At 37.2% G+C, this 23,094-nt stretch overlaps 1 protein-coding gene across 2 annotated transcripts in view; it reads right to left on the reverse strand.

Moving 5' to 3' along the window:
• Positions 1 to 432: 432 nt before the first annotated feature.
• LOC136268297 (uncharacterized) overlaps positions 433 to 23,094 on the reverse strand; it is a 43,335-nt gene continuing 20,673 nt past the window's right edge. The window contains exons 4-24 of one of the 2 annotated variants that reach the window (XM_066063595.1): positions 20,573 to 21,987; positions 20,346 to 20,488; positions 14,817 to 14,894; positions 14,544 to 14,718; positions 8,792 to 8,945; positions 5,903 to 5,983; positions 5,726 to 5,851; positions 3,592 to 3,671; positions 3,205 to 3,310; positions 2,995 to 3,151; positions 2,884 to 2,943; positions 2,553 to 2,666; positions 2,378 to 2,500; positions 2,181 to 2,320; positions 1,761 to 1,833; positions 1,634 to 1,696; positions 1,217 to 1,298; positions 1,044 to 1,169; positions 912 to 986; positions 779 to 858; positions 433 to 726 (exon numbers count right to left, since the gene is read on the reverse strand). In XM_066063595.1, coding sequence (XP_065919667.1) covers positions 520 to 726; positions 779 to 858; positions 912 to 986; positions 1,044 to 1,169; positions 1,217 to 1,298; positions 1,634 to 1,696; positions 1,761 to 1,833; positions 2,181 to 2,320; positions 2,378 to 2,500; positions 2,553 to 2,666; positions 2,884 to 2,943; positions 2,995 to 3,151; positions 3,205 to 3,310; positions 3,592 to 3,671; positions 5,726 to 5,851; positions 5,903 to 5,983; positions 8,792 to 8,945; positions 14,544 to 14,718; positions 14,817 to 14,894; positions 20,346 to 20,488; positions 20,573 to 21,987 — 3,658 coding nt within the window. In that variant the 3' untranslated portion in view covers positions 433 to 519. The other variant, XM_066063596.1, reaches the window with a different exon arrangement.

Genomic DNA, 23,094 nt, shown 5'->3' on the forward strand with positions numbered 1-23,094 from the left:
AAGTAGACAGATGTGCTCTTGGCAATTACAATAGAAAAAATCATAATTTATCATGCCATTATGGTAAAACCGTGGCCACATGTAGGTAAGACTACCTCACTATTGAGGCCATGATTTTCTTTAGGTAGTCTATTAATGTTTGGGAATAACCCCCTCCATTTTAAGATTTACTCATATGCGCAAGACTCCTTTTTGTGAAAATTCTGAGTTACCATAATTATATCATAAGTTGTCAATGTCATGTGAAACATGTAACAAGGATTTCTACATCTCAAATGCTGCAATAGTGCCCACATGCCAACAATGAAAAAAAATTCTCTTCACTGATTCTCCAAGTGTGGTTTATTATATAATATTGTAGTCTTGCCAGCCAGCCTGCATTTTAAGAAAAAAATACAGGCTGGCTGGTGAGACTTGGTTCTTTTAAGTCAATTAGAAATTGAGGTTTCTCTGTTTAAAAATCACACCATTTTAATTTATTATTTATAATATATAAATATAAAACAAAAATGTAAATAATTATAATAATTCTGAAGGAAGGATTTTCAAACAAGTCATCCACAAGTTTAGGGTAGTAATTGATGGAGCTTGAATAAGGTAATTCCGTGACACAGTTTGCACATGAAATATATGATTGATTAGTTCACTTTTCTTATTAGCTTGAAACACATCTTCAACGTCCTTTAGATCAAAACCACCTTTAGGCGGCTTCTTTTCCAAACATGCCTGTAATAATAAATTATTTTAAAAAACAATTTAGTCACAACAAATTATTTACATCTTCATCTTCAAAGTATGCACAGTACTGGCGAGTGAAGTCTAACACAAACCATCTTCGTCGCCAAGACTTAACACGTCCTAAAAGGGATGAAACTAAATAGAAAAGTATAAGTATTCTTTTTAATGATTACCTCCCAACTTGACAAGGTAACCAGAACAAGTATAATTGGTAAATTCGATTTGTTTGCTAATACTTGTATCAAATCCTACATAGAGGAACACAGTGAAACTATGATGATATCTTTAAGAGAAAGCTGTCTAACCCTTTTCAGTCAGACACTGAGCAATACTCCCATATTGCGGCTTGTGAATCTCTTTCTTATTACTATTTCCACTGGTAGGTCTGCTAACATACCACTGAGTGTTAGGAGTGTATATTGGCTCCTCCTCTGTACATTAAGCGATGAATCTAGTTGTATCCATGGTAACCACTCACCTTTTGGTGAACTTAGTTCAACTTTATTATTTGAACATGACTCTACTTCATTGCTAATCTCTGGTTCTTTTGATTTTAAGTCCTAGAGTGATACAACATATTGTATTATAAGATGACTATCACCTAGCACTAGTCTACATTCTTTGACCTCACTAGCTAGCTAGACAGAATGAGGCCTTCTATGCTGGCTGGTATTGAGAGGTAGCCTTTCTACACAGGTGGCCACTACACTACTAATATACAGATAATGAAAGTCTCTGGAATGTCCTGGTGTTTTTTTTTTTATAAGTACACTATTTTCTTGTAAAACACCTACACAAACATTCATTAAAGTGAACAGCTGTTTTCATAGACTAATGTAATTTTCATAGACTAATGTAATTTTCATAGACTAATGTAATTGCCAGATAATACAACCTTGTAGAGCTGAAGCAAGGCACTGGTATTTTGTCTCAAGTTAGAAGCAGTAGAAACATTTTCCTACAGGGTAAGAATATTCAGAGTCAACATGGTAATTAGAAATACATGGTACTACAATAAATACCTTTGGATTAAAGCGACAGTAGTAGGAGGTCCACAAAGAGAGAGCTGCAACTCCACACTCAGGAGATATCATTCTAAAACATATAATACTATAGTCTACAAAGATAGATGAATAGCTTGGAAGATAATTTTTTGAATTCACTGTATGCTGTGGAATTATCTTGCATATAAGCAAATAAACTACTGTAGGCTTGTGATTAAATATGACTTTAAAAGGAATAAAAATAAAGTATGCTTTCTCTTACCATATATGGTATAAGGTAATCATACTCAATTTTCTCATAGAATTATGGCTATTAACTTTAATTATATTATGACATATTTGTCTAATAGTGTATAAACTTTTCACAGGTGCTACCAAACAACAAGTTATACAAAAACATGAATCACAATAGACACATACAGCACACCAATAACTTACCCAGTATACAACTCTGGACAGTAGGCTTCGTTATAGAAAGTCTTTTCAGTGGCATTAACCATAGCTAGCCAGGCCCAGAATGACACTGTACTGTTATCAATAGTGATCAAGCCATCATCGTCCAAGTATGGAATTAAATTCTGCAGTAAGAGAAATAGGCATGTGCAGTGTATAAGAACTTTAATGCTTTGTATTACTTTATGTCTGTCTGATTCTTGGTTGACCAAGAAAGTTCCAAACAGGCCGGAATAAGAGTAATCTACTAGAGTTTCAAGAAACTTATCATTCATCTCAAAAGCAGAAGGGCATTGTTCTTGAATCTAGTTTTAAAAAACATTTCTAATGTTATTTATAACGTCACAATGTGCTGACCTGCCAGACACAGTCCAGAAACTGCAGGAAGACTGGTCCACGTACACTGCGATTTGATGAATGTCTCGAAGCAAAAGGGTGGCCAAACCATAGCCATTCTTTTTGAATCAACACCTGTAGAACAAATATCAGGGAATTGTGTGGACATGTGCTGTGTGTGTAAGATGTATGAAGTTCTGCAAGCCACACCCTGAAAGTCTTAACTAGGCTTTGTTATCATGACTACTAGTTGAGGATGACTTGAGGTTTAAGGTATGTGTTTATGTAATGCGTGCATACATGTGAGCAAGCATGCATGTGTGCCAACAACAAAATAAAATTTCTAACTTACCTGAAAGCCTTCCATAGTACGGTAGTATGGGTCCAACATCAATTGAGCTAGTGACACAATCTACAATGATCACAGTATTAGAACATGTGGGGTAGCTATAGTTTACCATACCTGTGTTGTCCTATCCCACCCAGCTTCATAGCATACCATAACAGATGACCTCTCCTCATGCAGTGCCACACACACTTCACAGCTGACTTTTAATAGTTCACTGATGTACTTCAGCCATCTTGATTCATCCAGCACTGACAGGTACTCAGAGTCACTCCTATATTGGAATATAATATTGTCAGATTTTTCTTCAGTGTAAGGCACACTTACACTTTATTCTCAAAGAGTGCTTGAAGTTTGGTAAAGCTATGCCTGACATTCTTGAAGCTTGGCGGAGAATCAGCTTCAACAAATTCACAATTGTGATAGTAGTACCCTATGGATAATGAGTTATATAGTTTAGTAACTGTATATATATCCCATGACATAAGCTTGGGGTATGTAGTTGTTGAAGGACTTACCCACCTAACCAGTAAGCTTATTCACAGTATAGTTTGCTAATAACTAACACACCTACAAATTCGCTCCCAAATAGCATCAGGACAGTTGGTCACATCTACTGGTCAACTTCTTGATTTAGTTAAGAAATTGGCCATTAAAATATTATTAGTGTGGTGAGCCAGTATATACAGGTGATACAAAATATTATTACTGTACTTGTTGCTTGCTTGGGAGTTAGCCGTCCACCAAGGGAGCCATGAAAAGTTTCAGTTGAAGTTTGCACATGTTCCAGTTTTCTATTTTGCATACAGTAACAATATAATACAAAGAGTATTAGGCAAGATTTTGTAATACAAAGAAAGCTCTATAATATTTCATAAATTACACACTGTATGTTAGTTGTCATGACAAGAAGACATGTCCTGGAACCATCAGAGTTAAAACACAGTCGTCACAGTAACAATCAGTACAGGTCTGTGTTTGGTGCTCATCATTTGGAGTCTCCAGGGCACATACATTTGTGGTGCTCAGTGTTGGGCAAGTTACTTTGTAAAAGTAACTAGTTACATATTACATATTACTTGCAACTGAACTATTTAGTTACAGTTACATATTACCCATAAAATAAAGTAACTGTAATAATATTACATATTATATTACTTTGTGTCCACAGCCTTAAGCTGTCACGTGTGAAACTATCACCTTATCACGTGACATGATTGCGTTGTTGGACAATATGCAAATTTAGGTTATAAGCAAGAAGCTGGTGAATAAGCTTCATTGAGTAGGCCTCATTACTTCGTTGTGGCTAGGCGTTACTCAGAGGATAACTAACGAGATTAGTAACTTCGTTACTTGTAGTAATAATATTACGAAATATTAGACTCGTTACAGTAACTATATTACTTAGGTAACAAGTTACATTTGTAAGCAAAGTAGCTTGCGTTATATTACCTGTTTTTATAGCGTATTTCGTTATATTACTTTGTTACCACAAAAGTAATAATATTACGTAACGCGTTACATAAGTAACGCATTACTCCCAACACTGGTGGTGCTGAGTATGAACATTCTAAAGGATGTCAAAGCAATTTGTGGAATGTATTGTAGTTACTGTACCTTTATCAATATTCAAGTGACCAGATTTTCCTTTATGTAAACCAGGCGCACGCCCACAGCGGGCTATAGGCTGGCTGTGGGCATGTGCCTGGTTAAATTTTTTTTTTGTCAGAAAACGTTTATGTGCACTTACTCTCTACAAACTTTGTGAATGACCTCATTGGGCTCTTCAGGTATTAACTACCAAAAGCATCATATATAGTAGGCCTTGTAGGCTACCAGGAAAAGCACATCTCTTTGGATTGAAAAGGCGTGTCCCCTACATACATGAACAAAAATGAAGAGTAGCCTAGAGGCTTTGTTGAGAAAATTTGCAGAGAGTTATTATAAAACAGTCGAGTAGATACTTCTATGCATAATGTGTTATTCAAAGTGGTTTGCTTGAATGGCACTTCCTTAGCTGCATGGCAACATAAATAGACAACAAGTCCTGAATAATTTTTGATACATTTGATAATTCTGTAATTACAAAAACTTATAAGCAGCTGTAGGTACCTGGTTTTTAGAAGTACCACAACATCAACTTGTTTTAAAAGTTATTACTTCTATATTCACTGTAGAAAGCTAATTGATTTTTTTTAAATTATAGGTTTAAAACAACAGTTATGGCAAAATAGATGAAAACTCTAATAGAGCAGTCACAAAATTCCACAATAAATGGCTGCCAGATCAGATCCTTTTAAGAGTTCGTACTAGCATGAAATGTGATGTAGTTGATCCTCAGTTACCAAATATCTTATTTTTAACATGACTAATATTACAATATTACAATATTTTAATGTAAAGGGAATGTGTGTCCTATTAGAGTATTTGAACAGTTTCTGAATATTTGTATAAGGAAGGCCACAAAAAAGCAGCTTGTCAAAATATCAATAAATTTATACAGTTTTTCTAGTGCGTAATCTGTTTACCCACAGTAGTTATAAACAGACAGCACAGACAGGCTTGTACATAATTACCAATAGAAAGTTTGATACTTAAGGTATGTATGCAATAACAACAGTCACTCAATATGAAGTGACAAATACATGGTGGTGAGTGTTTTAACAGTTGTGCGACAACTGTTATAGATTTTATGTACATGACACACATAAAGTCATCGTTGCCATTCACCAGTTGAGACAACCCTTGTACATGTACACCACAAAGTACCAAATATGATGCATGATGAATGCTTGCTTGACACTTGTCCTATCTCTTAACAGAAACAAGGTAGGTATCATTTACTCACGTTTGTTCATATTTCTCTGTAAAGATATAAAACTTTGCTCCACCTGATGCACCATGCTCAATACAACCAACAACCGCTTTAATGAAGGCTTCATCAGACTGAGCATGAGGGTTATTTTGTGCTCCCCTAGAAAAATTTAATTCTGATTATTATGTAAGAGATGATATGATAAGGTACCTTCTGGAAGTGGCTGTTCCTCCCCTTAATAATACTGCACCGTTTTTGTGCCTCCAACATGCAGCTGGAAATCTTTTCTCTCTGAACAACAAATGCACAAAATAATTGTTGCTAGCTTTCACGCACCACACCACACCACACACACACACACACACACACACACACACACACACACACACACACACACACACACACACACACACACACACACACACACACACACACACACACACAACACACACACAACACACACACACCACTGTCCACAGATCTCAGGGCCGGAGGAAGTGGTCCGGCCAGTCAGGCCATAGCCTGACCACTTTTTCAGCATTAATTTAAAATATATATATCCAAGTCGCTGATAGGCACTGGCCAATTATGCTGGCATATTTTTGTGAATGATAGATGCCTATAGCATCAGCGTTGTGATATGATGCTAGTAGAATATTTACATCATACTGTTGAATCCTTCCCTGTGACAATCAGTCATGGAAAAGATCAAAACATTCTAATAGAACAGTCACCCTAATAGAGCACTCAGGTACTTACTGATTTATTAATCAAACGCTTATTTAAGCATATAGTTTATGCCTAGCTATATATATAGCTAGTCACTGAGTAGTGACTTCATCACATTAAAATTAGTTATAAGTTTTATGGCTATCAGTTTCAAATGTTGCACTCATGCTGCATGCATATAGCTATACAATACTGTATGTACATGTGTTCAACCGTATAATGTAAGAACTTAATGTGAACGCATGATGCAGCTACATTCAGTGAGTTTAACACAAGTGTTAGTCAGTAATTTGCTAGGGAATTTACAGCTGAAAATAGTCTCACATTTAATCTCAGAACATGCAATTTTGAAAATTTTACTGGGGGAGCATGTCCCCAGACACCCTAGCATCTACACAAAAAAGTGCTCAGTATTAAATTTTATGTATATACCCCTTGGCCTAGAATTGCTTCCTCCAACCCTGGATCTTAATCCCTACCATCCAGTGGCAGATCTGGGATTTTTGAAAGGGATTTTTCTGAAAATTAATGCTCAAAATAAGGATGGTCATGCCTCCAGGACTTTGAGATTTTTAGAAGTACTGAGATTGGATTTTTGGCTATTTTTAGTCAACACTTCTCAATCCAATACTTTAAACTGTGAAATAATTAACTGTAGAATAAAAATTGTGACTAAAGCTACAAAAAGTTAATTATATGTTTCTGGTCCCCTGCCTGGTCATTTTTTTGCTGAATGAATTCCACAATCACCATACAATCTGTTGAAAGGTATTCATGTCTTATAAACACCCTTTTCTTATAAAGATGCTTTAAGTTATAGTTATATCCCGGTACAAGGGTGATATCATTGTTATTACACGAGTCCGAGGCAGAGCCGAGGACGAGTGTAATAACAATGATATCTCCGCCGAGGACGAGTGTAATAACAATGATATCATCCGAGTATACGGGATATAACTATTTTATATCCCAGTGCGCGGGAGTGCGCAGAAGTTTACGGATAGTAAATTAAGTTCCGGTTTGAGTTCCTGTCACTGGGCTCAAGATTTCGTCCGAATTGTGTGGAGATTCTACTTCGTAGCCACAAGAGAGACCTTACATACTGCCTACAAACTGTAGCGAAGGGCGGTGTTATGAAGCAGCGGTTCCAGGTACAATTCGCTTTTGTCAGAAGTTGGTATGGTGGTGTCGCATGGTGTGCAAGAGAAAAATAAAGACCAACAAGTAGCTACCATAGTCCGAGATAGAACGATGAAGCTAGAGAAAGTTAGTTCTTCACCATAGTGACCGTTGGGAGTGATTGCTGGAGCGAAAATCGTCACGGACTATTCTTGACATTTGTTAAACTAGTCTATCGTATCGGTAACTTGTAGTGTTATTGTGTAAAGGATTAACAGTTTTCTTGTAAGATTTAGCTAGTTTTAAGTGCTGTATTGGTGTGTTTTGTATCAATATTTCCTTATTTGGCTCTTTGTTCCATTGGTAAACAATGCCATTCACGGTTATCATGATGTCACGAAAGAGACTGAGTGGCTCCGCAACAGGGTGATAAATTAGTTATCACTGGGTGATAACTAATATATCGTACAGTAGCAGTGCCGTTCTGTCTAGCTGTATGGTAGTTATAACCCAGCACGGCGCTTTGATACTCCCACGCACTGGGATGTAACTAACTGGGATATGCAACAATAATAAAGTTAGTTACAATGCCTTACAATGCCACTAAAGCTAAACATAAAAGGGGGTTTCTATCGAAACCACAGAAACCCATGTAGATCAGCCACTGCCATCCACAGAAAGTATGCTGGTAATCTAAGCCATTTATTTAGGCCAAGTGTGTGAACACTTTGGAGGGGGGAGGGCTCAAATTCTGTCTCAATATACACTCTATTTTGTGTTTGAATGCATCAAAATATAGCTAGAACTAATATAGCAGTAGTTCAAATCTGTGTCAAGTGTGTGGGTAGCATAATAAAGCTATACAGCCACAAGCAGTTTCTTAGAAAAGAGAAACAATTTCAACACATTTTTTTTGAATGTTGTATTAGAGTAGTTTAAGAGCATTTATCCAGTAGAGCCAGAAGGCAGCTTCAAGTTGATCTGTGCATGAAGCTGCTGCTATCAGCACAGATATTATGTAATATCGGGTCCTAATATCTATTCTATCAGTGAACCAGATTTGGTGCTTCATGTGGTATATTACCTGTACATAGTCCAAAATCCAGTCCAGCATTTATAGCTTCCCCACTACACACACACACACACACACACACACACACACACACACACACACACACACACACACACACACACACACACACACACACGCACACACGCACACACACCACACACAAACATAGTATTATTTACCTATAAAACTCCACTCCTCTCATAAGATCCAAATCTGATATAACAACAGGTACCACCACCTTGCTAGGATACGAGGGACATCCTTCAAGATCAGTGGCAATAGTCTTCACTGCTACGTTAGCAGTAGCATCTAAATCAGTCGACACTGTTTTGCCTGTAGAAGAGAAAACCTGATGTAATGGAAATACAAGTTGATAAAAACACACCAACCATTAGTGAAGTAAATAGTACAGCCATACAAGATTTTGTTCTATCTGTTTCGTATAGCTTAAAACACAGCAACTATTATCTATCAAAATTTTGATTGTACACTGTACGATCACAGCTATTTAAAGGTTCAGCTTTGTGCTTTGTGTAATGTACCAAAGTGTCTTGTGCATATGCTTAACCCTTCGAATCCAGTAAGCCTATATTTAGGCTTTGATGCGTGCCTCTATACAAACTAAAATATCTTCACAAGTATTAATGATAGAAAGATCCCATAGCCACTACATTACTCACCATGAACTCCACGATAAAATGGCAACAAGAATCGACGAAGTTAGGTAAAACGCCTTTCATCACACCACTTAGAAAACAGTTTTCTTTATCAAATGTCCACCATGGCTGTACACTGCTTCTTTTAACAAGGGATTCACCATACTTTGTGCTATGGCCTTAAACTAAGTGCCACTAGAATCCTCATGCGCTAAATAATCTAGTGGTATACAGTAGATCATGTGTCAGACAAAACACTGTCAAGTTCCGGTGAAGATGATGTTTGCCGTCCATCGCTTCATATCAAAAGTACTTTTTATAAAAATGTTATTATAGTTCATGAAATTAAGTTTCATTTCATGTATAAGAATATCTAATCCAAAACAGCCAAGCTGTAAAAAGAGTGCGGCCCCCAAAAAGGCCATGGTGAAAAAAGATGTGAAATCAAAGGTGGCGGCCAAGAAATGGCTGTGATGGTAGGTTAATGGCAAAAAATTTAATTACGACAATTCAGGTGAATTTGCGTTGCCTCCTCCCAGGATTTGGCACCAAATTCACCTGAATTGTCGTAATTAAAATTGTCATTAACCTGGCATCACAGCCATTTCTTGGCCATCACCTTGTATTTCACATCTTTTTTTCACCCTGGCCTTTTTGGGGGCAGCACTCTTTTTTATAGCTTGGCTGTTTTGGTTTAGATATCACTTCTTTTTGTATTGCAGTCACAAAACCGGCCATAAACTGGCTTTGGTGCTTCCTTTTAACTTTTTTCTTTACTGCAGGAATTGTGAAACAAAAGAAGCAATTATGTGTATATTTGTATATTTAACATTGAATAAATTGAATGTCGTGACTTCTTACCTAACTGAAGTGTAGCTGAAACTCTCATTGTTTGTAGTTGAACTCTTTTCAGGGTGACTTGTTTCTAGCTGAACTCTCTACATGGTGATTTGTTTCCAGCACATATTTCTACAGGTGATTTGTTTGTAGCTGATCTCTCTATAGAGTAACTTGTTTCTAGCTGATATCTCTACAGGGTGACTTGTTTCCAGCTGATCTTTCTACAGGGTGATTTGTTTGTAGCTGATCTCTCTATAGAGTAACTTGTTTCTAGCTGATATCTCTACAGGGTGACTTGTTTCCAGCTGATCTTTCTACAGGGTGATCTGTTTGTAACTGATCTCTATACAGGTTATTTGTTTCTAGCTGATCTCTCTTCAGGGTGACTGCTCTATTAGAGTATCTTGATCTCGCACTTGCTACACCAAGTTGGATTTCGTGTTATAACTCTGTGGCTTTAAGTCTGATTCTTCTACACCATTGCAGAGCTTTTGTAAGACGATTACTCCATCTGTACAGCGATTTTCAAAGCATTACTACAAGCGGTTTTTCTGGTAGGCGTGGCAAGTAGCAGTTTTTTATTAGCTAATCTCAATTGCATAATTGTTACACACTGTTGGTCTTTTGTTATATCTTTGTGGTTTTTAGCTTGATTTCTTTCAAACCACAAAAGGTTTGAAATTCAATAGTTAGCCTATTCACTTACTAATTTTCAGCTTCTTCTCGTAAGCGGTTTACCCTGTAGGCGTGACAACATATTGTTATTTTTTTGTGAATAATCGCTAATAACTCCTTCATTGTTTATCGTATTTCAGCCAAACTTGGTATCAAGGCATGCCTTTATACCCCCCTTCTATGTGCCAAATTTCAAGGCAATCAGATATGGCATTCACGTTTTATGGCAGTTTTTGTAAGTGTGCAAAAAGAGGAAGAAAAATAAGAAGAAACAAACTGAAGAAACTAAGCCAATATTTGAAGTCGCATATCTTGGGAATGTTTGAAGCAATTTTGCTGAAATTTGGAATGTGGATTACTGACGTTGGCAGGTATGTCTACAGCAAAAATTGTTTCATTTCATAAAGACAGCATGGAGCTACAAATAAGTGAAAATTGCATTTTTTTCCTTCTTCCTGTCAACATACTCACGGTGTTGCATGCTGGCTTCTTGGGTCGCACGACACACTACTGTGTGTCTTGATTGTGTTGTACAGTAACAGAAACCGGACGCTCTGCCTATAATACACACTTAAGCAATACTTCATGTTCAAATTAATTCTGGATTCAAAGGGATATATTATAGATAAACAAGTTGATGTTGTGCTACCTCTAAAAACCAGGCGCCACGCAGCTAGCTAGCTAACTCATCTGGAATTAACTATAGACAGTATATGCTACTATGAATTAACCAACTATGTATTACTACTTTACAATAGGGTAATTTTGGGTTGTGCAATAATATTATTAGCTAATTCTCGTATTTTGTAATTCATGAAATATTCGTAATTCGTTCAATTACGTTGCTATGCACTGCTAAGGAAGCGTTTGTTAAACAAACTGCTTTTACCAACATATTACACACAGAACTATCTTCTAAACTGTTTTATAGTGTGACTAACATGTTTTTTCCCACAAATTCTCTTGACAAAGCCTCAAAGCTGCTCTTCATTTTTGTTCACGTACGTAAGGGATACGCTCCCTTTCAACTCGAAGCGATAGGCTATTTCTGGTAGTGTACAAGGCCTGCACCGTTGTTTTTCAGTTGCTAAATGCCTGAAAACCTCAAGGGGAAGGTAGTCTGAGGAAAGTCACCACACCCGTATTTCAGTCCGCCGAAAAGAAACCACCTCAGAGCAAAGTTCACCTGTGCAGAAGTTTAATACAGACTTCATTTCACTTTTACTTCTTACGTAAAAGCTGCTTTTACCATTATTAAACAATTTTGCTCACGTGGGTGCGTACGGACAAACATAGATAGGTAGATAGATACACACACACACCACTTTTAAGAAAACAATTTCAGTAAACCAGGCGCGTGCCCACAGCCAGCCTTCAGCTGGCTGTGGGCGCGCGCCTGGTTTAAAAATAGTTGTACCATGCAAAATCACTTTCCTTTCATACCTAGCAACACTGTTGGTGATCAAAATCACTACATCCACCACTAAAACATGCATTGTAAATTTATAGTGTGCTGTACGTTTCTGGTAACTGTGAACAGAACTAATAAATACACAGTCCTGATTTTATACCATGTTACAAAAATAATCAACATCTAGTAAACCAGCTATTCTATCAAAAAGCACCAGTCATAATTAATGAAATACATCAATGAAAGGTCCATAAGTGGAGGGCATTAAATAGAATATCGCTAACAAAATCATTTGGCATGCATTTTCATACATAGAAGGAAAGTTGATTTAATTTGGTAAAATGTTGCCCATTATTTTTCCAATCTATATTGCTAAACAGATGTAATTCTTTTGCCAACATCTCATCATGGCTGTCAGACAAATTGTCCTGTTATGTTACAATAATGCATTTTGCTCCTTTGGCTGTATTTCTCTAATTATGAGGGCTTCACAATATGTGACCCAGTCTGACAAAACCGGGCTTATCGCCTATTTAAAAGTATCGAGAAATGCTGGTTTTAAGTATTTAGTGTGTTGTAGCTCGCCAATAGTTGAAGCTATGTGTATCAAATTTTCACACGTTTTACACCAATTCCTTACCTTCCAGAGCATCCACTGTACAAGAAGCCAATAACTAAGTTCCTCGCCATTTTAGATAGTTTTTAAACCAAGGTTGACTGTATCAGGCGTGCTGCAAATTGGGTGGGAGGCAGGGGGCCCTGGAAGGCGGGCAAGATGGTGTTCAAAAATTGAATAGGAAGGCCAAGGGATGAATTAGGCCAAGTTTTGAGCCATTGAAGTCTCAAAACTGGCTAAAATGAAAGGAAATTTACAGCAGAGGTACTTATTCAACACCACAGAGCTGTACAGCCACATACAGTCATTCCCAGGCTGACCAGAGCTCCATTAAGGCCCCAAACCACACGTACGGATCGCCACTGGGCTCGGGAAAAGCAGCCAGCAAAACCAGACCACTCAAGTCTAGCTGATTCTAAGTGTGGAATTAAGATAGTTTATTCATGTAGCTGTGTGTCCTGGGTGAAAAATCGAATCTGCTGACATGGGCGATAAGACCGTTTTTCTCAGACTGGGTCACATATACCAACTGAAGGAAATAACAGAGCCACAATAGCATATTTGTGGAAACGAAGATTGTGATAGTTTAATACAAGGAGCGTTAATCGGATGGCTGCAGGTTTGAGGTTGCCCAGCTTCAGTCATGGATTTTTTCTCCTTTCTCCACCTTTACAAACACACTTTATGTAACAACTTTAAACAGGCTGTAGGACCAGGTGTCCTACAGATCTTCAGCACTTGCGCTGTAAAGCCCCCCCCCCCCCCCCCCCCTCACCGCCAAATTTGTAGAGGCTCCAATCTACTGTTTCTAAACTGCTGTAACTTACACACCATTCCATATACTCCTATAAAACTATGTATCAAATTACTCCCTATAGAACAAGGAATTTGATTATGAAGTTGTTGTTTACACAAGAGCAACTACAAATCCATTAAATAACTTTAAAGTATGAAAATCGATCTAAGTGAAACCAAACCTGAAATTTCACTACTTTACTGGCTAGCACTGTTTATAACAATACAATAAACATCATTAACCTTGAAGTCATTATTTTTAAGTCAAGTTTTTCAGCATTTGAGCAAGTGCGCATGCGCATACAAGTATGGTGTCACTGTTTCGAGGCGTACAAAAGTAGCAATACGCTACTCCAACCTATATAATCCCTCTCCTTACTGTTTCTCTTTTTTAGTAGTGCCATTATCACGTTGAAGAATCGTCCACAATGCTTGTTATCAATGTTCCGAAAGTACGTGATTGCATCATCTAACTGCGCAATAGTGCGCGAGAGACCGGCTATCCCTGTTCCCGTTCACTTAAGGGCGTGCCCACTACAGGATAAGTGCAGGGGCTACTAAAACGCTTGACTGAAGTTACAGAGTGTTTAGAATGTGATGCTACAGGAGTTTATAATTGAAACCGCCACATGGCGGTTGTGGCGGTGAGAGGGTTAATAAATAATAATAATAAAGGAACCAAAATGTTGTGACATCAAAATAAACTTGTGTACTAGCTCACAGTGTGGGTAGCTGAGTGCTAACCTTTTCCACACAAAAACTACTTTCCAATTTATTTGTGATCAGTGTTTACTGTAAGCATATAAGATTGTTGGATATAGACATTATATACATGGTGAAGCTGTTTAAGTTTATGACACTGGTTGAAGCTTCACTATCATCATTATCAAAAACAGCACTTTTCATGACAAACAGACAACATTATACACAACACGTACTTGTTTTTCGTAATTCACAAATTCTCCAAAGCTTGCATTCCAGGATCCCAAGTCGGTCCAGCTCTTTATCCAATTTAAAAATACTCGGCAGAGAATCAAGATCGTTTCCCAGAAGCTCAACATCTTGGCGGTTGATAGCAGAGCAATACTTGAACGCAAAACTTGCGTAAAGTGGCTACATAGGAATATAGCAAATTAAATTTATTAAGTATATTCAAAGTTGTATTATACATAAAAAAAACTGCATTTCTTTCCTTGGAATACAGAACTCACCTGATCTAAGAATAGTTGTCCTTCGATGATCTTCTTGAGATGATCAGCATCATAAGTATTGTGTTGATGAATGGACAACTGCAGAGACACAAAAACAATACAACACTTTAACTACCATATCAATACACACAGCAGTATGTAATGTGGCTAAATATAAACAATACAGGAAGATGAAATTAAAGAGAACATGGTGATGCGTGTGCTACTTCTAAAAACCAGGCACATAGGGATGCCACGATAGTCATGACCTAAAGTTCCATTATATGATAATGACATAGGCTTCTTTATGTCGTGACATAAATATCTCCTAATAATGCACACTTTTCCATTCATTTTGATCAAATTTGATACAATAAATATGAGAAAAATTGACAAATAAGTATGAGCAATGTTGGTCGTTTGTTGATGTCATACTTAATATTGCTGATGTTTAAATTGATATTTTTACATGTTTGAATCAAAATAACTATACAGTTAACAACTTCAGTTGTGAAACTTTAAGAATTGCTTAAGTCGTGACATATGACATGTCGTGACATAAACCTCTGTGACATGTGACATAAAAATTTCTATGTCGTGGCATCCCTACAGTGTAGTTAATACTATTCCTTCCCAAATAGGCAATTAAATTTAATCACGTGTTTATAATTTAGCTGCCTATAGTATGTTCACGTTGAGCTGAACCCTGAAAAACAGCTAAAAATTAAAAGTGGATTTTTTCTCAACAGAGTTAACATTTATGCCAACCAGATGATTATTGGTAACAGCAATGGTGTCAACAACAGACATGTACAGTTTGGCTCCATTACAAGTTCGGGAAAGGGCTCTAATGGACACTGTACCTATATGGCTTCTCCATAGGAAATGTATTGTGAAAATTTTGATTGGCCGTAAATATTATGTCAAACATTTGAACAACAAGATTTTGAAATATTTTTAGCGGGTCAAGCAGTACTACAAATGAGCCAAATTTCAAGATCGTGTGTAATTGCATCCATGAGTTATTAAATGTTTTTGAGGATTCAGCTCAATGCGAACATACTATAATTAGATTCTCATTCTGGTTTGTAATAAATGTTGTAATATACTGTAGTCTCTATTTAAGCTGCTTTGGGTGGGTAATAAATCTCACATACTTCACCTTGTTTTTTAAAATATACTCCACGCCTTCAGGCACAATATAACATATACTCAAAATCTAGGTTTATCCATGATTATGCATTATTAACGTGCAGTGATATACTGAGGGTATTTATTGTCACGTGAGCATACATAGTTGCCATAGCGTTAGTATAATCACAAAAAACAACAACAAAAACAGCTGCTTTTTTCAATTCAAATGTCAGACTTTAGAAGATGAAAGGTGCTTATTTTTCATCATGGAAGATTTGCTGCAATGCCTGTAAGTGTTTGTAACAGTGAAGCTGTGGCGCTATAGTTGTAATTAATGATTTGCGGACAACGTTAAAATGCTGTATTTCCCTGCATGGCTTCCATACAAGCTTCCTGGGAAATTCCTGGGTGTAGTTTTGCCTCTGTTAGCAATGCACATTTAGCAGCTTTAAATCAAAATACTCTAATAGAACAGTCATATTTAGACAATCAAAAATTGTTTTATAATAATGAACAATAACAATAAACTCCCACCTGAGCTGAGTCTTGAAAACATATAAACAAGAAACTAACACTTTCTAAAAAAATAATAGGCACACATTTTTCAGAAATGCTTTGACTGCTCTATTAGAGTACTTTTATAGCTACTTTACAACACAAGTGCTGAAAGACTGCAGGAAATAGGCTAGTAAACTGGCAGTCCTTCAAGTTAAATGGCCGATAAATGTCCAATGGCTGACTTTTATTATCCTTTCTGGGTTGCATACATTATTGAAGCCTCAGCTGACAAGTTGGAATCGTAAAGAGAACAAAACAACTAGGCAGCGTCAATGTTAGTAGTCCCAAGCTGTGATATCAATACTATACTGTCAATACTGGCCACTGTACATCATTTTCTTTCAATACAGTATACATGTAATCAACAAATATTAGATGCCTAAGTTTATGAAACATAGAGTGCTCATCACTGAATAAAGTTAAAGTGCTCTAATAGAACAATCAAACACACTTGGGCTGTTTCAAATTTTGTGAAATGAACAATTGGCGTACACAGTTTGTGCCTGGTTCATGTTGAATAATTCCTTTGAACGATACAAGTACATAGTGTCTCAGAAATTTCACTTTCTCCAATCACCAGGTTTACAATGGATGATGTACACAAGGAAGATGGCATGATGTTCACAACACTTTAGTATTGATATTATTATTTGTAACTGCTCCATCATACAATGATGATTCTGCAATGATACCACATATTAAGCAATGTGTATCCCAGAGCTATCATAATCCTTCACTCAAACGTCCTAACACAATGCATAGCAAAGAAAGTCAGTGCACAACATGGTATATTTAAACTAGACCTATAGCAGCAGATGGTGGACCTGTGTGGAGGAATGAAGGTGTTGGCACTCTGAGTTGCAAGCACCTTAGATGTTGTATCATTAGCAAAACTGCTTACAAGTTGAGGGATAGGAATGCGGGTATTGCCTTTTATGATGAAGTTATTGTAAGTATTAACACTATGTGGAGTGATGATAAGTCTACTCAACAGAAGTGGAATGTCATACATAATGAATTTGTTGCTGGCGCTAAAGTGATACTTGGTTATCGTCAACAGCCAGATTGGTTAAAGTATAGTGCTGCAACTCTGCAGCCATGATGGGTTGGCTTGTGCACCAAAAGATGCACTAGTCATTGATAGCGGAGTAGGGATTAGGGGTAGGGCTGGTGGCATACTTCCAGAGATGGTTAAGGAGTTGTAGGTATATCTACAGTGTAGGGTGATTTGTCTTTGCGCTTGCTGGATGTGGTGGGTTATTTTTTGCTAAAATAAACCAACAATGTTTACAGGCAGTTGTGAAGGAGGTCGAATTCAGTGTGGTTTTCGGGGCACTTGTGGTTGCACAGGCATGACATATCTTTTTTGTGCATGCCAGCTGGTAGAAAAGACTATTGATCATGGCACAAAGGCTTTTATACTTACTATAGACTTGAAGAAGGCATACGACAGTACCTAGGGCTGTGATGTGGCTAATTCTTGCCAAGCAAGTATGGTGTTTTGATCAATCTGATGATGAGAATATGCAAGCTGGAATTTCACTTGGGACGGTGGGAGAGGGTTAGCAATGCAGTGGATCCTCAGTTATCCAAACAGCTTTGTTCTTATAGTTAGCTAAAAGTGTTCAGATAAGTGAAATTGTTCAGATAACTGAAGCCCATTGATTTATATACAGAGCATAGTTCAACTACTCTAATAGAACAGTCTAATAGAGCAATGACAAAATACTCTAATAGAACAGTCACATTTGGCATTTGGATAATTGAGGTGTTTGGATAAGCAAGGTTCCACTGTATTTAGGTTTCTAACAACTTGAAGCAGGAGCCTGTTCTTGCACCTACTTTGTTTATTATGTTCTTTAATGTGATGATATGGTGTGGCGACAACGATGTGCACAACTTGGGATCTAGTTTCTTTATAAACGTGGAACTAAGCTAGTAGGTGAAAGGACTAGAGCACCCTCCATATCTTGGATGACTGAACTGAACTTTGCTGACAATGCTGTTATCTATCAGAGAGGAGTTACCGCTGAGTTAAATAGTATTGTGACAACTTGCAATCTACATTAGTATTCCAGAGACCAAGAGTAATGGTGTTGTTCGGGTGATTTGGACCCCATTGTTGTTGGCAATGATTCTATTACATCTGTAAAGTCCTTTCATCTTTGCTCTCTTGTGGTGGAGTGCAGATAGAACTGAACACTAGGATATCTTGTGCTTTCTGAGCCCTCAGAAGGTCTGTTTTCACAGTGACACACATTGCAAAAACATTACTAAGGTATCTCGAGAGCTTTGCAGATTTCCCAGCACATTAGTAATGAAAAAGTGAGGAGTGGGATCGGTTTGTTGTACCTTTGGCAGATATGACTTCCTGTAGAAGATCAGTTACGTTGCTAGGATGAGTGATGATCGTCTTCACAAGCAATTACTCTTGGATGGCTGCTCTAGTGTTGTCCACCACATAGGGCAATGGCGTGAAAAGGTTAGGCACAATTTTAAAACTATGCGTATTGATGAAGCAGGCTGGTATTCATCGGCACAAGATGGTGGCAGAGAGAAGAGAGGCTAATCTGTAAGTAGGACTATAGATTTTAATGTGATGAACGCAAGCACAGTTTTAGTAGATCCCAGATACAGATGTTTGGTAACAATACGCAGCAGGCAGTGTGGGTGCTCCAGTTGCTTGTTCTCAATGTCAACAATCATTTTGAAGGGGTGTTGTATCATTGAAAGACTCCATCAAATCTACAATTGACTGTAAACATTGGCTACTATCATGGAGACTTCAGTGCACACTCACACACACCCACACACATTAAAATAAAATGAATAATCAAAACGTGTTTTGTGTTATCAAGTACAATAACGTTGACATGCAGATGGATGACAATTGTTTTGCATAGATTGCATACTGATGTAAATGCAATACTAAATTGACACCTTCGCACTAGTGAAAAGAAAGGGACACAAAGGAGGACACAGATATGATGCAGCATGCATTCATAGTCATTGCAGACCAAAGTAGTATCTAGTCATTAAAAAAAAAATTAATGCCCTAGTGTTAATTCTTGTCTGGAGGCATCAGATAGTTACTCAGCAAATGAATTTTAAAAACCCTTGAAGCATTTTGGGTCACATTTGGCTTGATTTATAACAATACTGCCAACTTGTCATGAAGAAAAAGTAAGGCTAACTTCTGGTTGACATTGTTGGGCAGGTAAGTGTAAACCTTCATTATACAGCTATACAGTACTGTTGTACTATATGACAACAGATGTGTGACTGTTCTATTAAAATAAAGCAACAACACCACATACCTACCTACTATATCACTATATTAGAATACTCAATTCCAATGCAAAACCCGAATGCTATTCCATACACTAAGTTTGTCATTTTTCTGTAACAAACCGATCATTACACGTACAACTATCTATAGAGAATAAATTCTTCACATCATTTATATGTATACTCTTGTAAAGAAAGGTGCTGTGCTTCAGTATGATTTAGTTGCGAGTTCACAATAGAGGCTTTTACAAGATGCAGAGGGCAGATATTTGGGACTTGAAAAGGAAAATGCTATAAGTGAGGTTTGCTACTGTGCAGGTGTAAAATGGAAGTTGTACAATGTGTTGTTTTAATTTTCGATTGCAGTAGGACTGGCAGGCTGACCAAATATCTCTTTCAATCTATCTACATACATGCAGTTAATCCTGCGTAAACGTTCTCATTTTAAACTAAATAAAAATGCACTAGCTGTGATTTGAAGCTGCAACACTGTACAAAATATCTATCAAAGTTTGACTGCTACAATAACAATTATAAATTCTACTAATTATCAATACAATCAATTATTACCTTTAGTGAGTGGCAGTTTTTACACAACACCAAAATTCCTTCGTGTACCGGAACATTGTGCTCTTTCAGAAAATGGGAAGGAAAACGTTTCAAGTTTTTGATGCACTCCAACGGAAGTGAAACAGAGAACTCAAATTGTAAATCTGTTGTGAGAAAAAACAAGAACACAGGACAGTATACCACACACACGCACGCACACACATACAAATGGTAACATAGCAATGTACCTTTGACTTCAATTAATTGTGACCTGCTTCTCATTTCTGATAGTCTAGTTGTTGCCTTTAACGTTTTACTTCTTCGCTTTTTCTCCTTAAAACGATCACGAAAATTTTCATCACCTTCAAAAGGTGCCATCTCAATTGCTGGAGCTATGGCGAGAGTTAAATCAGATTTCTCTTCATCATTTAGTTCTTCACTTGAAACACTTTTAGCAATATTAGAAACTAGTGAAGGGTTTGGTGACAATCTGGCATCCACACTACATGATGACATGGGTCGTAACAGCTGATGATTTCTTACTGCTCCAACAGAATAAGCCTTCCTTTCAATTAAAGGAGAGTTTCCAGGACTACGAGTAGGTGGTGTATCAGCTTTATTGCTGTTTAGTGTTATAACTGCTGGTAATAGTGAAACAGTATCAACTGTATCTTCAGAGTGCTCTTTATCTAGGGTAGGTTTTCTAATACTATTCAGTTTTTTCGTTTTCTTTAGCCTTGGCTTGGGAATTGGTGGCTTGGCATCCTCAAGATCTTCCAGTGTGCCTGAGCTCTTTCTTGGTATAATTGGAGGCTTTTCTTTGAAAATTTTAGGTTTAGCTGATGATGCTAGTACACCGTTTTCTGCAACGTGTTTGTACATGTTTCTTGGCATGGTTTGAGGCCGATTCTTTCTTGAAATGTCACTAGAAAACAAAGGAGAGTCTATGGAGTCACTGTCTTCACCAGTAGTGGCAGCTGTTAATCTAAGGGATTTATTCCTTGGAAGAGTGACTGGTTTTCTCTTTCGTCGATCAGCGGCATGATGTAAACAAGGACTCCTTGAAGATGAAATCATTGGATTTTCAGTTTGATAGTGATCATTATCAACTTTTGGTGAAGGATTTCTTTGTGAAGGAACAGGTTTGTTAGATGAGAGAAATAAATTTGTTTCTAGGTTGTTGTCAAAATTGTTTAAGATTGATGTAGGCGAGGCATCTATATCTACTTCATCATTTGAATCATCCGTATCAACAATCAGTTGATTAAAAACCAAAGACGAAGCATTAGAATCACTTTGGCTAATTTGAGAATCACCCCCTAAACTGTCAGGAACCTTTTCAAAGTCTGGTTCCAACTGTTCATTGTCCAGTTCTCCTTTATAAGCATCTTCCAGAGGGTTGGGAATGACATGATGTCGAACTGTTTCAAGTGATAGATCATAGAGAGAATCGCTCCCTGCTGATTCGCAACTTTCATGCCCTGGTGATTCTTCTTCTGCAAGTCCTTTCATTGTTATAGGTTTCCCTATTTCTAAACTGTCAAGTATGGAGGGGTCTTTTGCAGGATTATTAGATGCATCACCTTTAGTTCGCTTTGTACGTGTTCTTTCCAGAATTCCATCTTTAAATTGTTTAAGCTGCTGGCCAAACCTGAATCTTGGTCTACACAGCAAGAAATACAGTTCAACATACAACAGCATTATTGGAGAGTCACTACAACAAACAACAAAACTAACAAACCTAACGACAAAGTTGAAAATAACTAGTGCTTTATATCTGTTAGCCATATATGTTAGCCACTACAATCAAAGTCATTCTTTTAGTTTAGCTATGAATTTATTTTTACGCTTTGTTTTGCAGCATTAGTAACAAGAAATACAAAAACAGAAGTATTCTAGACTCTTGTTATTAGTCATAGTTATGTTCACAATTCAATTACGTTACTATAGTTGCGGCATTACACCAAATAAGGAGAAAATTTGACATCAAAGATATTAGTGGCACATTAGTACATGTAAAGAAATCATTCAGCAATTTGTTTTATTGAGTTCTTCACACATTGCGAAGAGTCTTATTCATTACTCATCTCACACCTGCTATTTTTTATGGTGGTGGTAAACAAGCAGATGTGTGTTCAACCTTAAACAGTAAATTCATTGCTCCTACAATACATTTTAAGAGAAAAGTGTAATATGATGCACAGATTAGATACTTTGCCAATTACCATCAATATACATGTACATGGTAGAGGATTTTTAATTTAGTGAATTGGCAAAAGTTCACCAAAAAAAAAACAAACAAAAAACGATTCTGCTGACATACTTTGCCTAAGGTCTCATGTGACCTGGAAGCAGCCTATCAACAGTTCACCAATAAGTTTTATTTCAAATAGCCCACCAATCAAACCATGTACATGGTATTACATCCAAATATGTACCACTCTGCGTGGACAGTTCAAAGGCACCGCCAGTGCCATAACTTGTATATGGCACTGCTACAGACTGTAGCGAGAGAATTATAATTTATAATGCACTGTTTGCAGCTTTGCAGATTGCAACGAGTGCATTACAAGTTATAATGCATTGAACGTAGTGCCTGGCTGTGGTTTTGTGCAGCATTGCACAAGTATCGGCAGCTGAGACTGCCACGATACCTCACCTAATAGGTGGAAAGATGCACTCAAATTCTTTTATAGCCTAACATGATTGTGGGGTCATAATGTCACCAAATGTCACCCAAGCAGCCAATGGCGATTGAAAAAGTTAATGC

Source organism: Dysidea avara, chromosome 10 (assembly GCF_963678975.1).
Source record: "Dysidea avara chromosome 10, odDysAvar1.4, whole genome shotgun sequence".
In the NCBI taxonomy this organism is placed as follows: Eukaryota; Metazoa; Porifera; class Demospongiae; order Dictyoceratida; family Dysideidae; genus Dysidea; species Dysidea avara.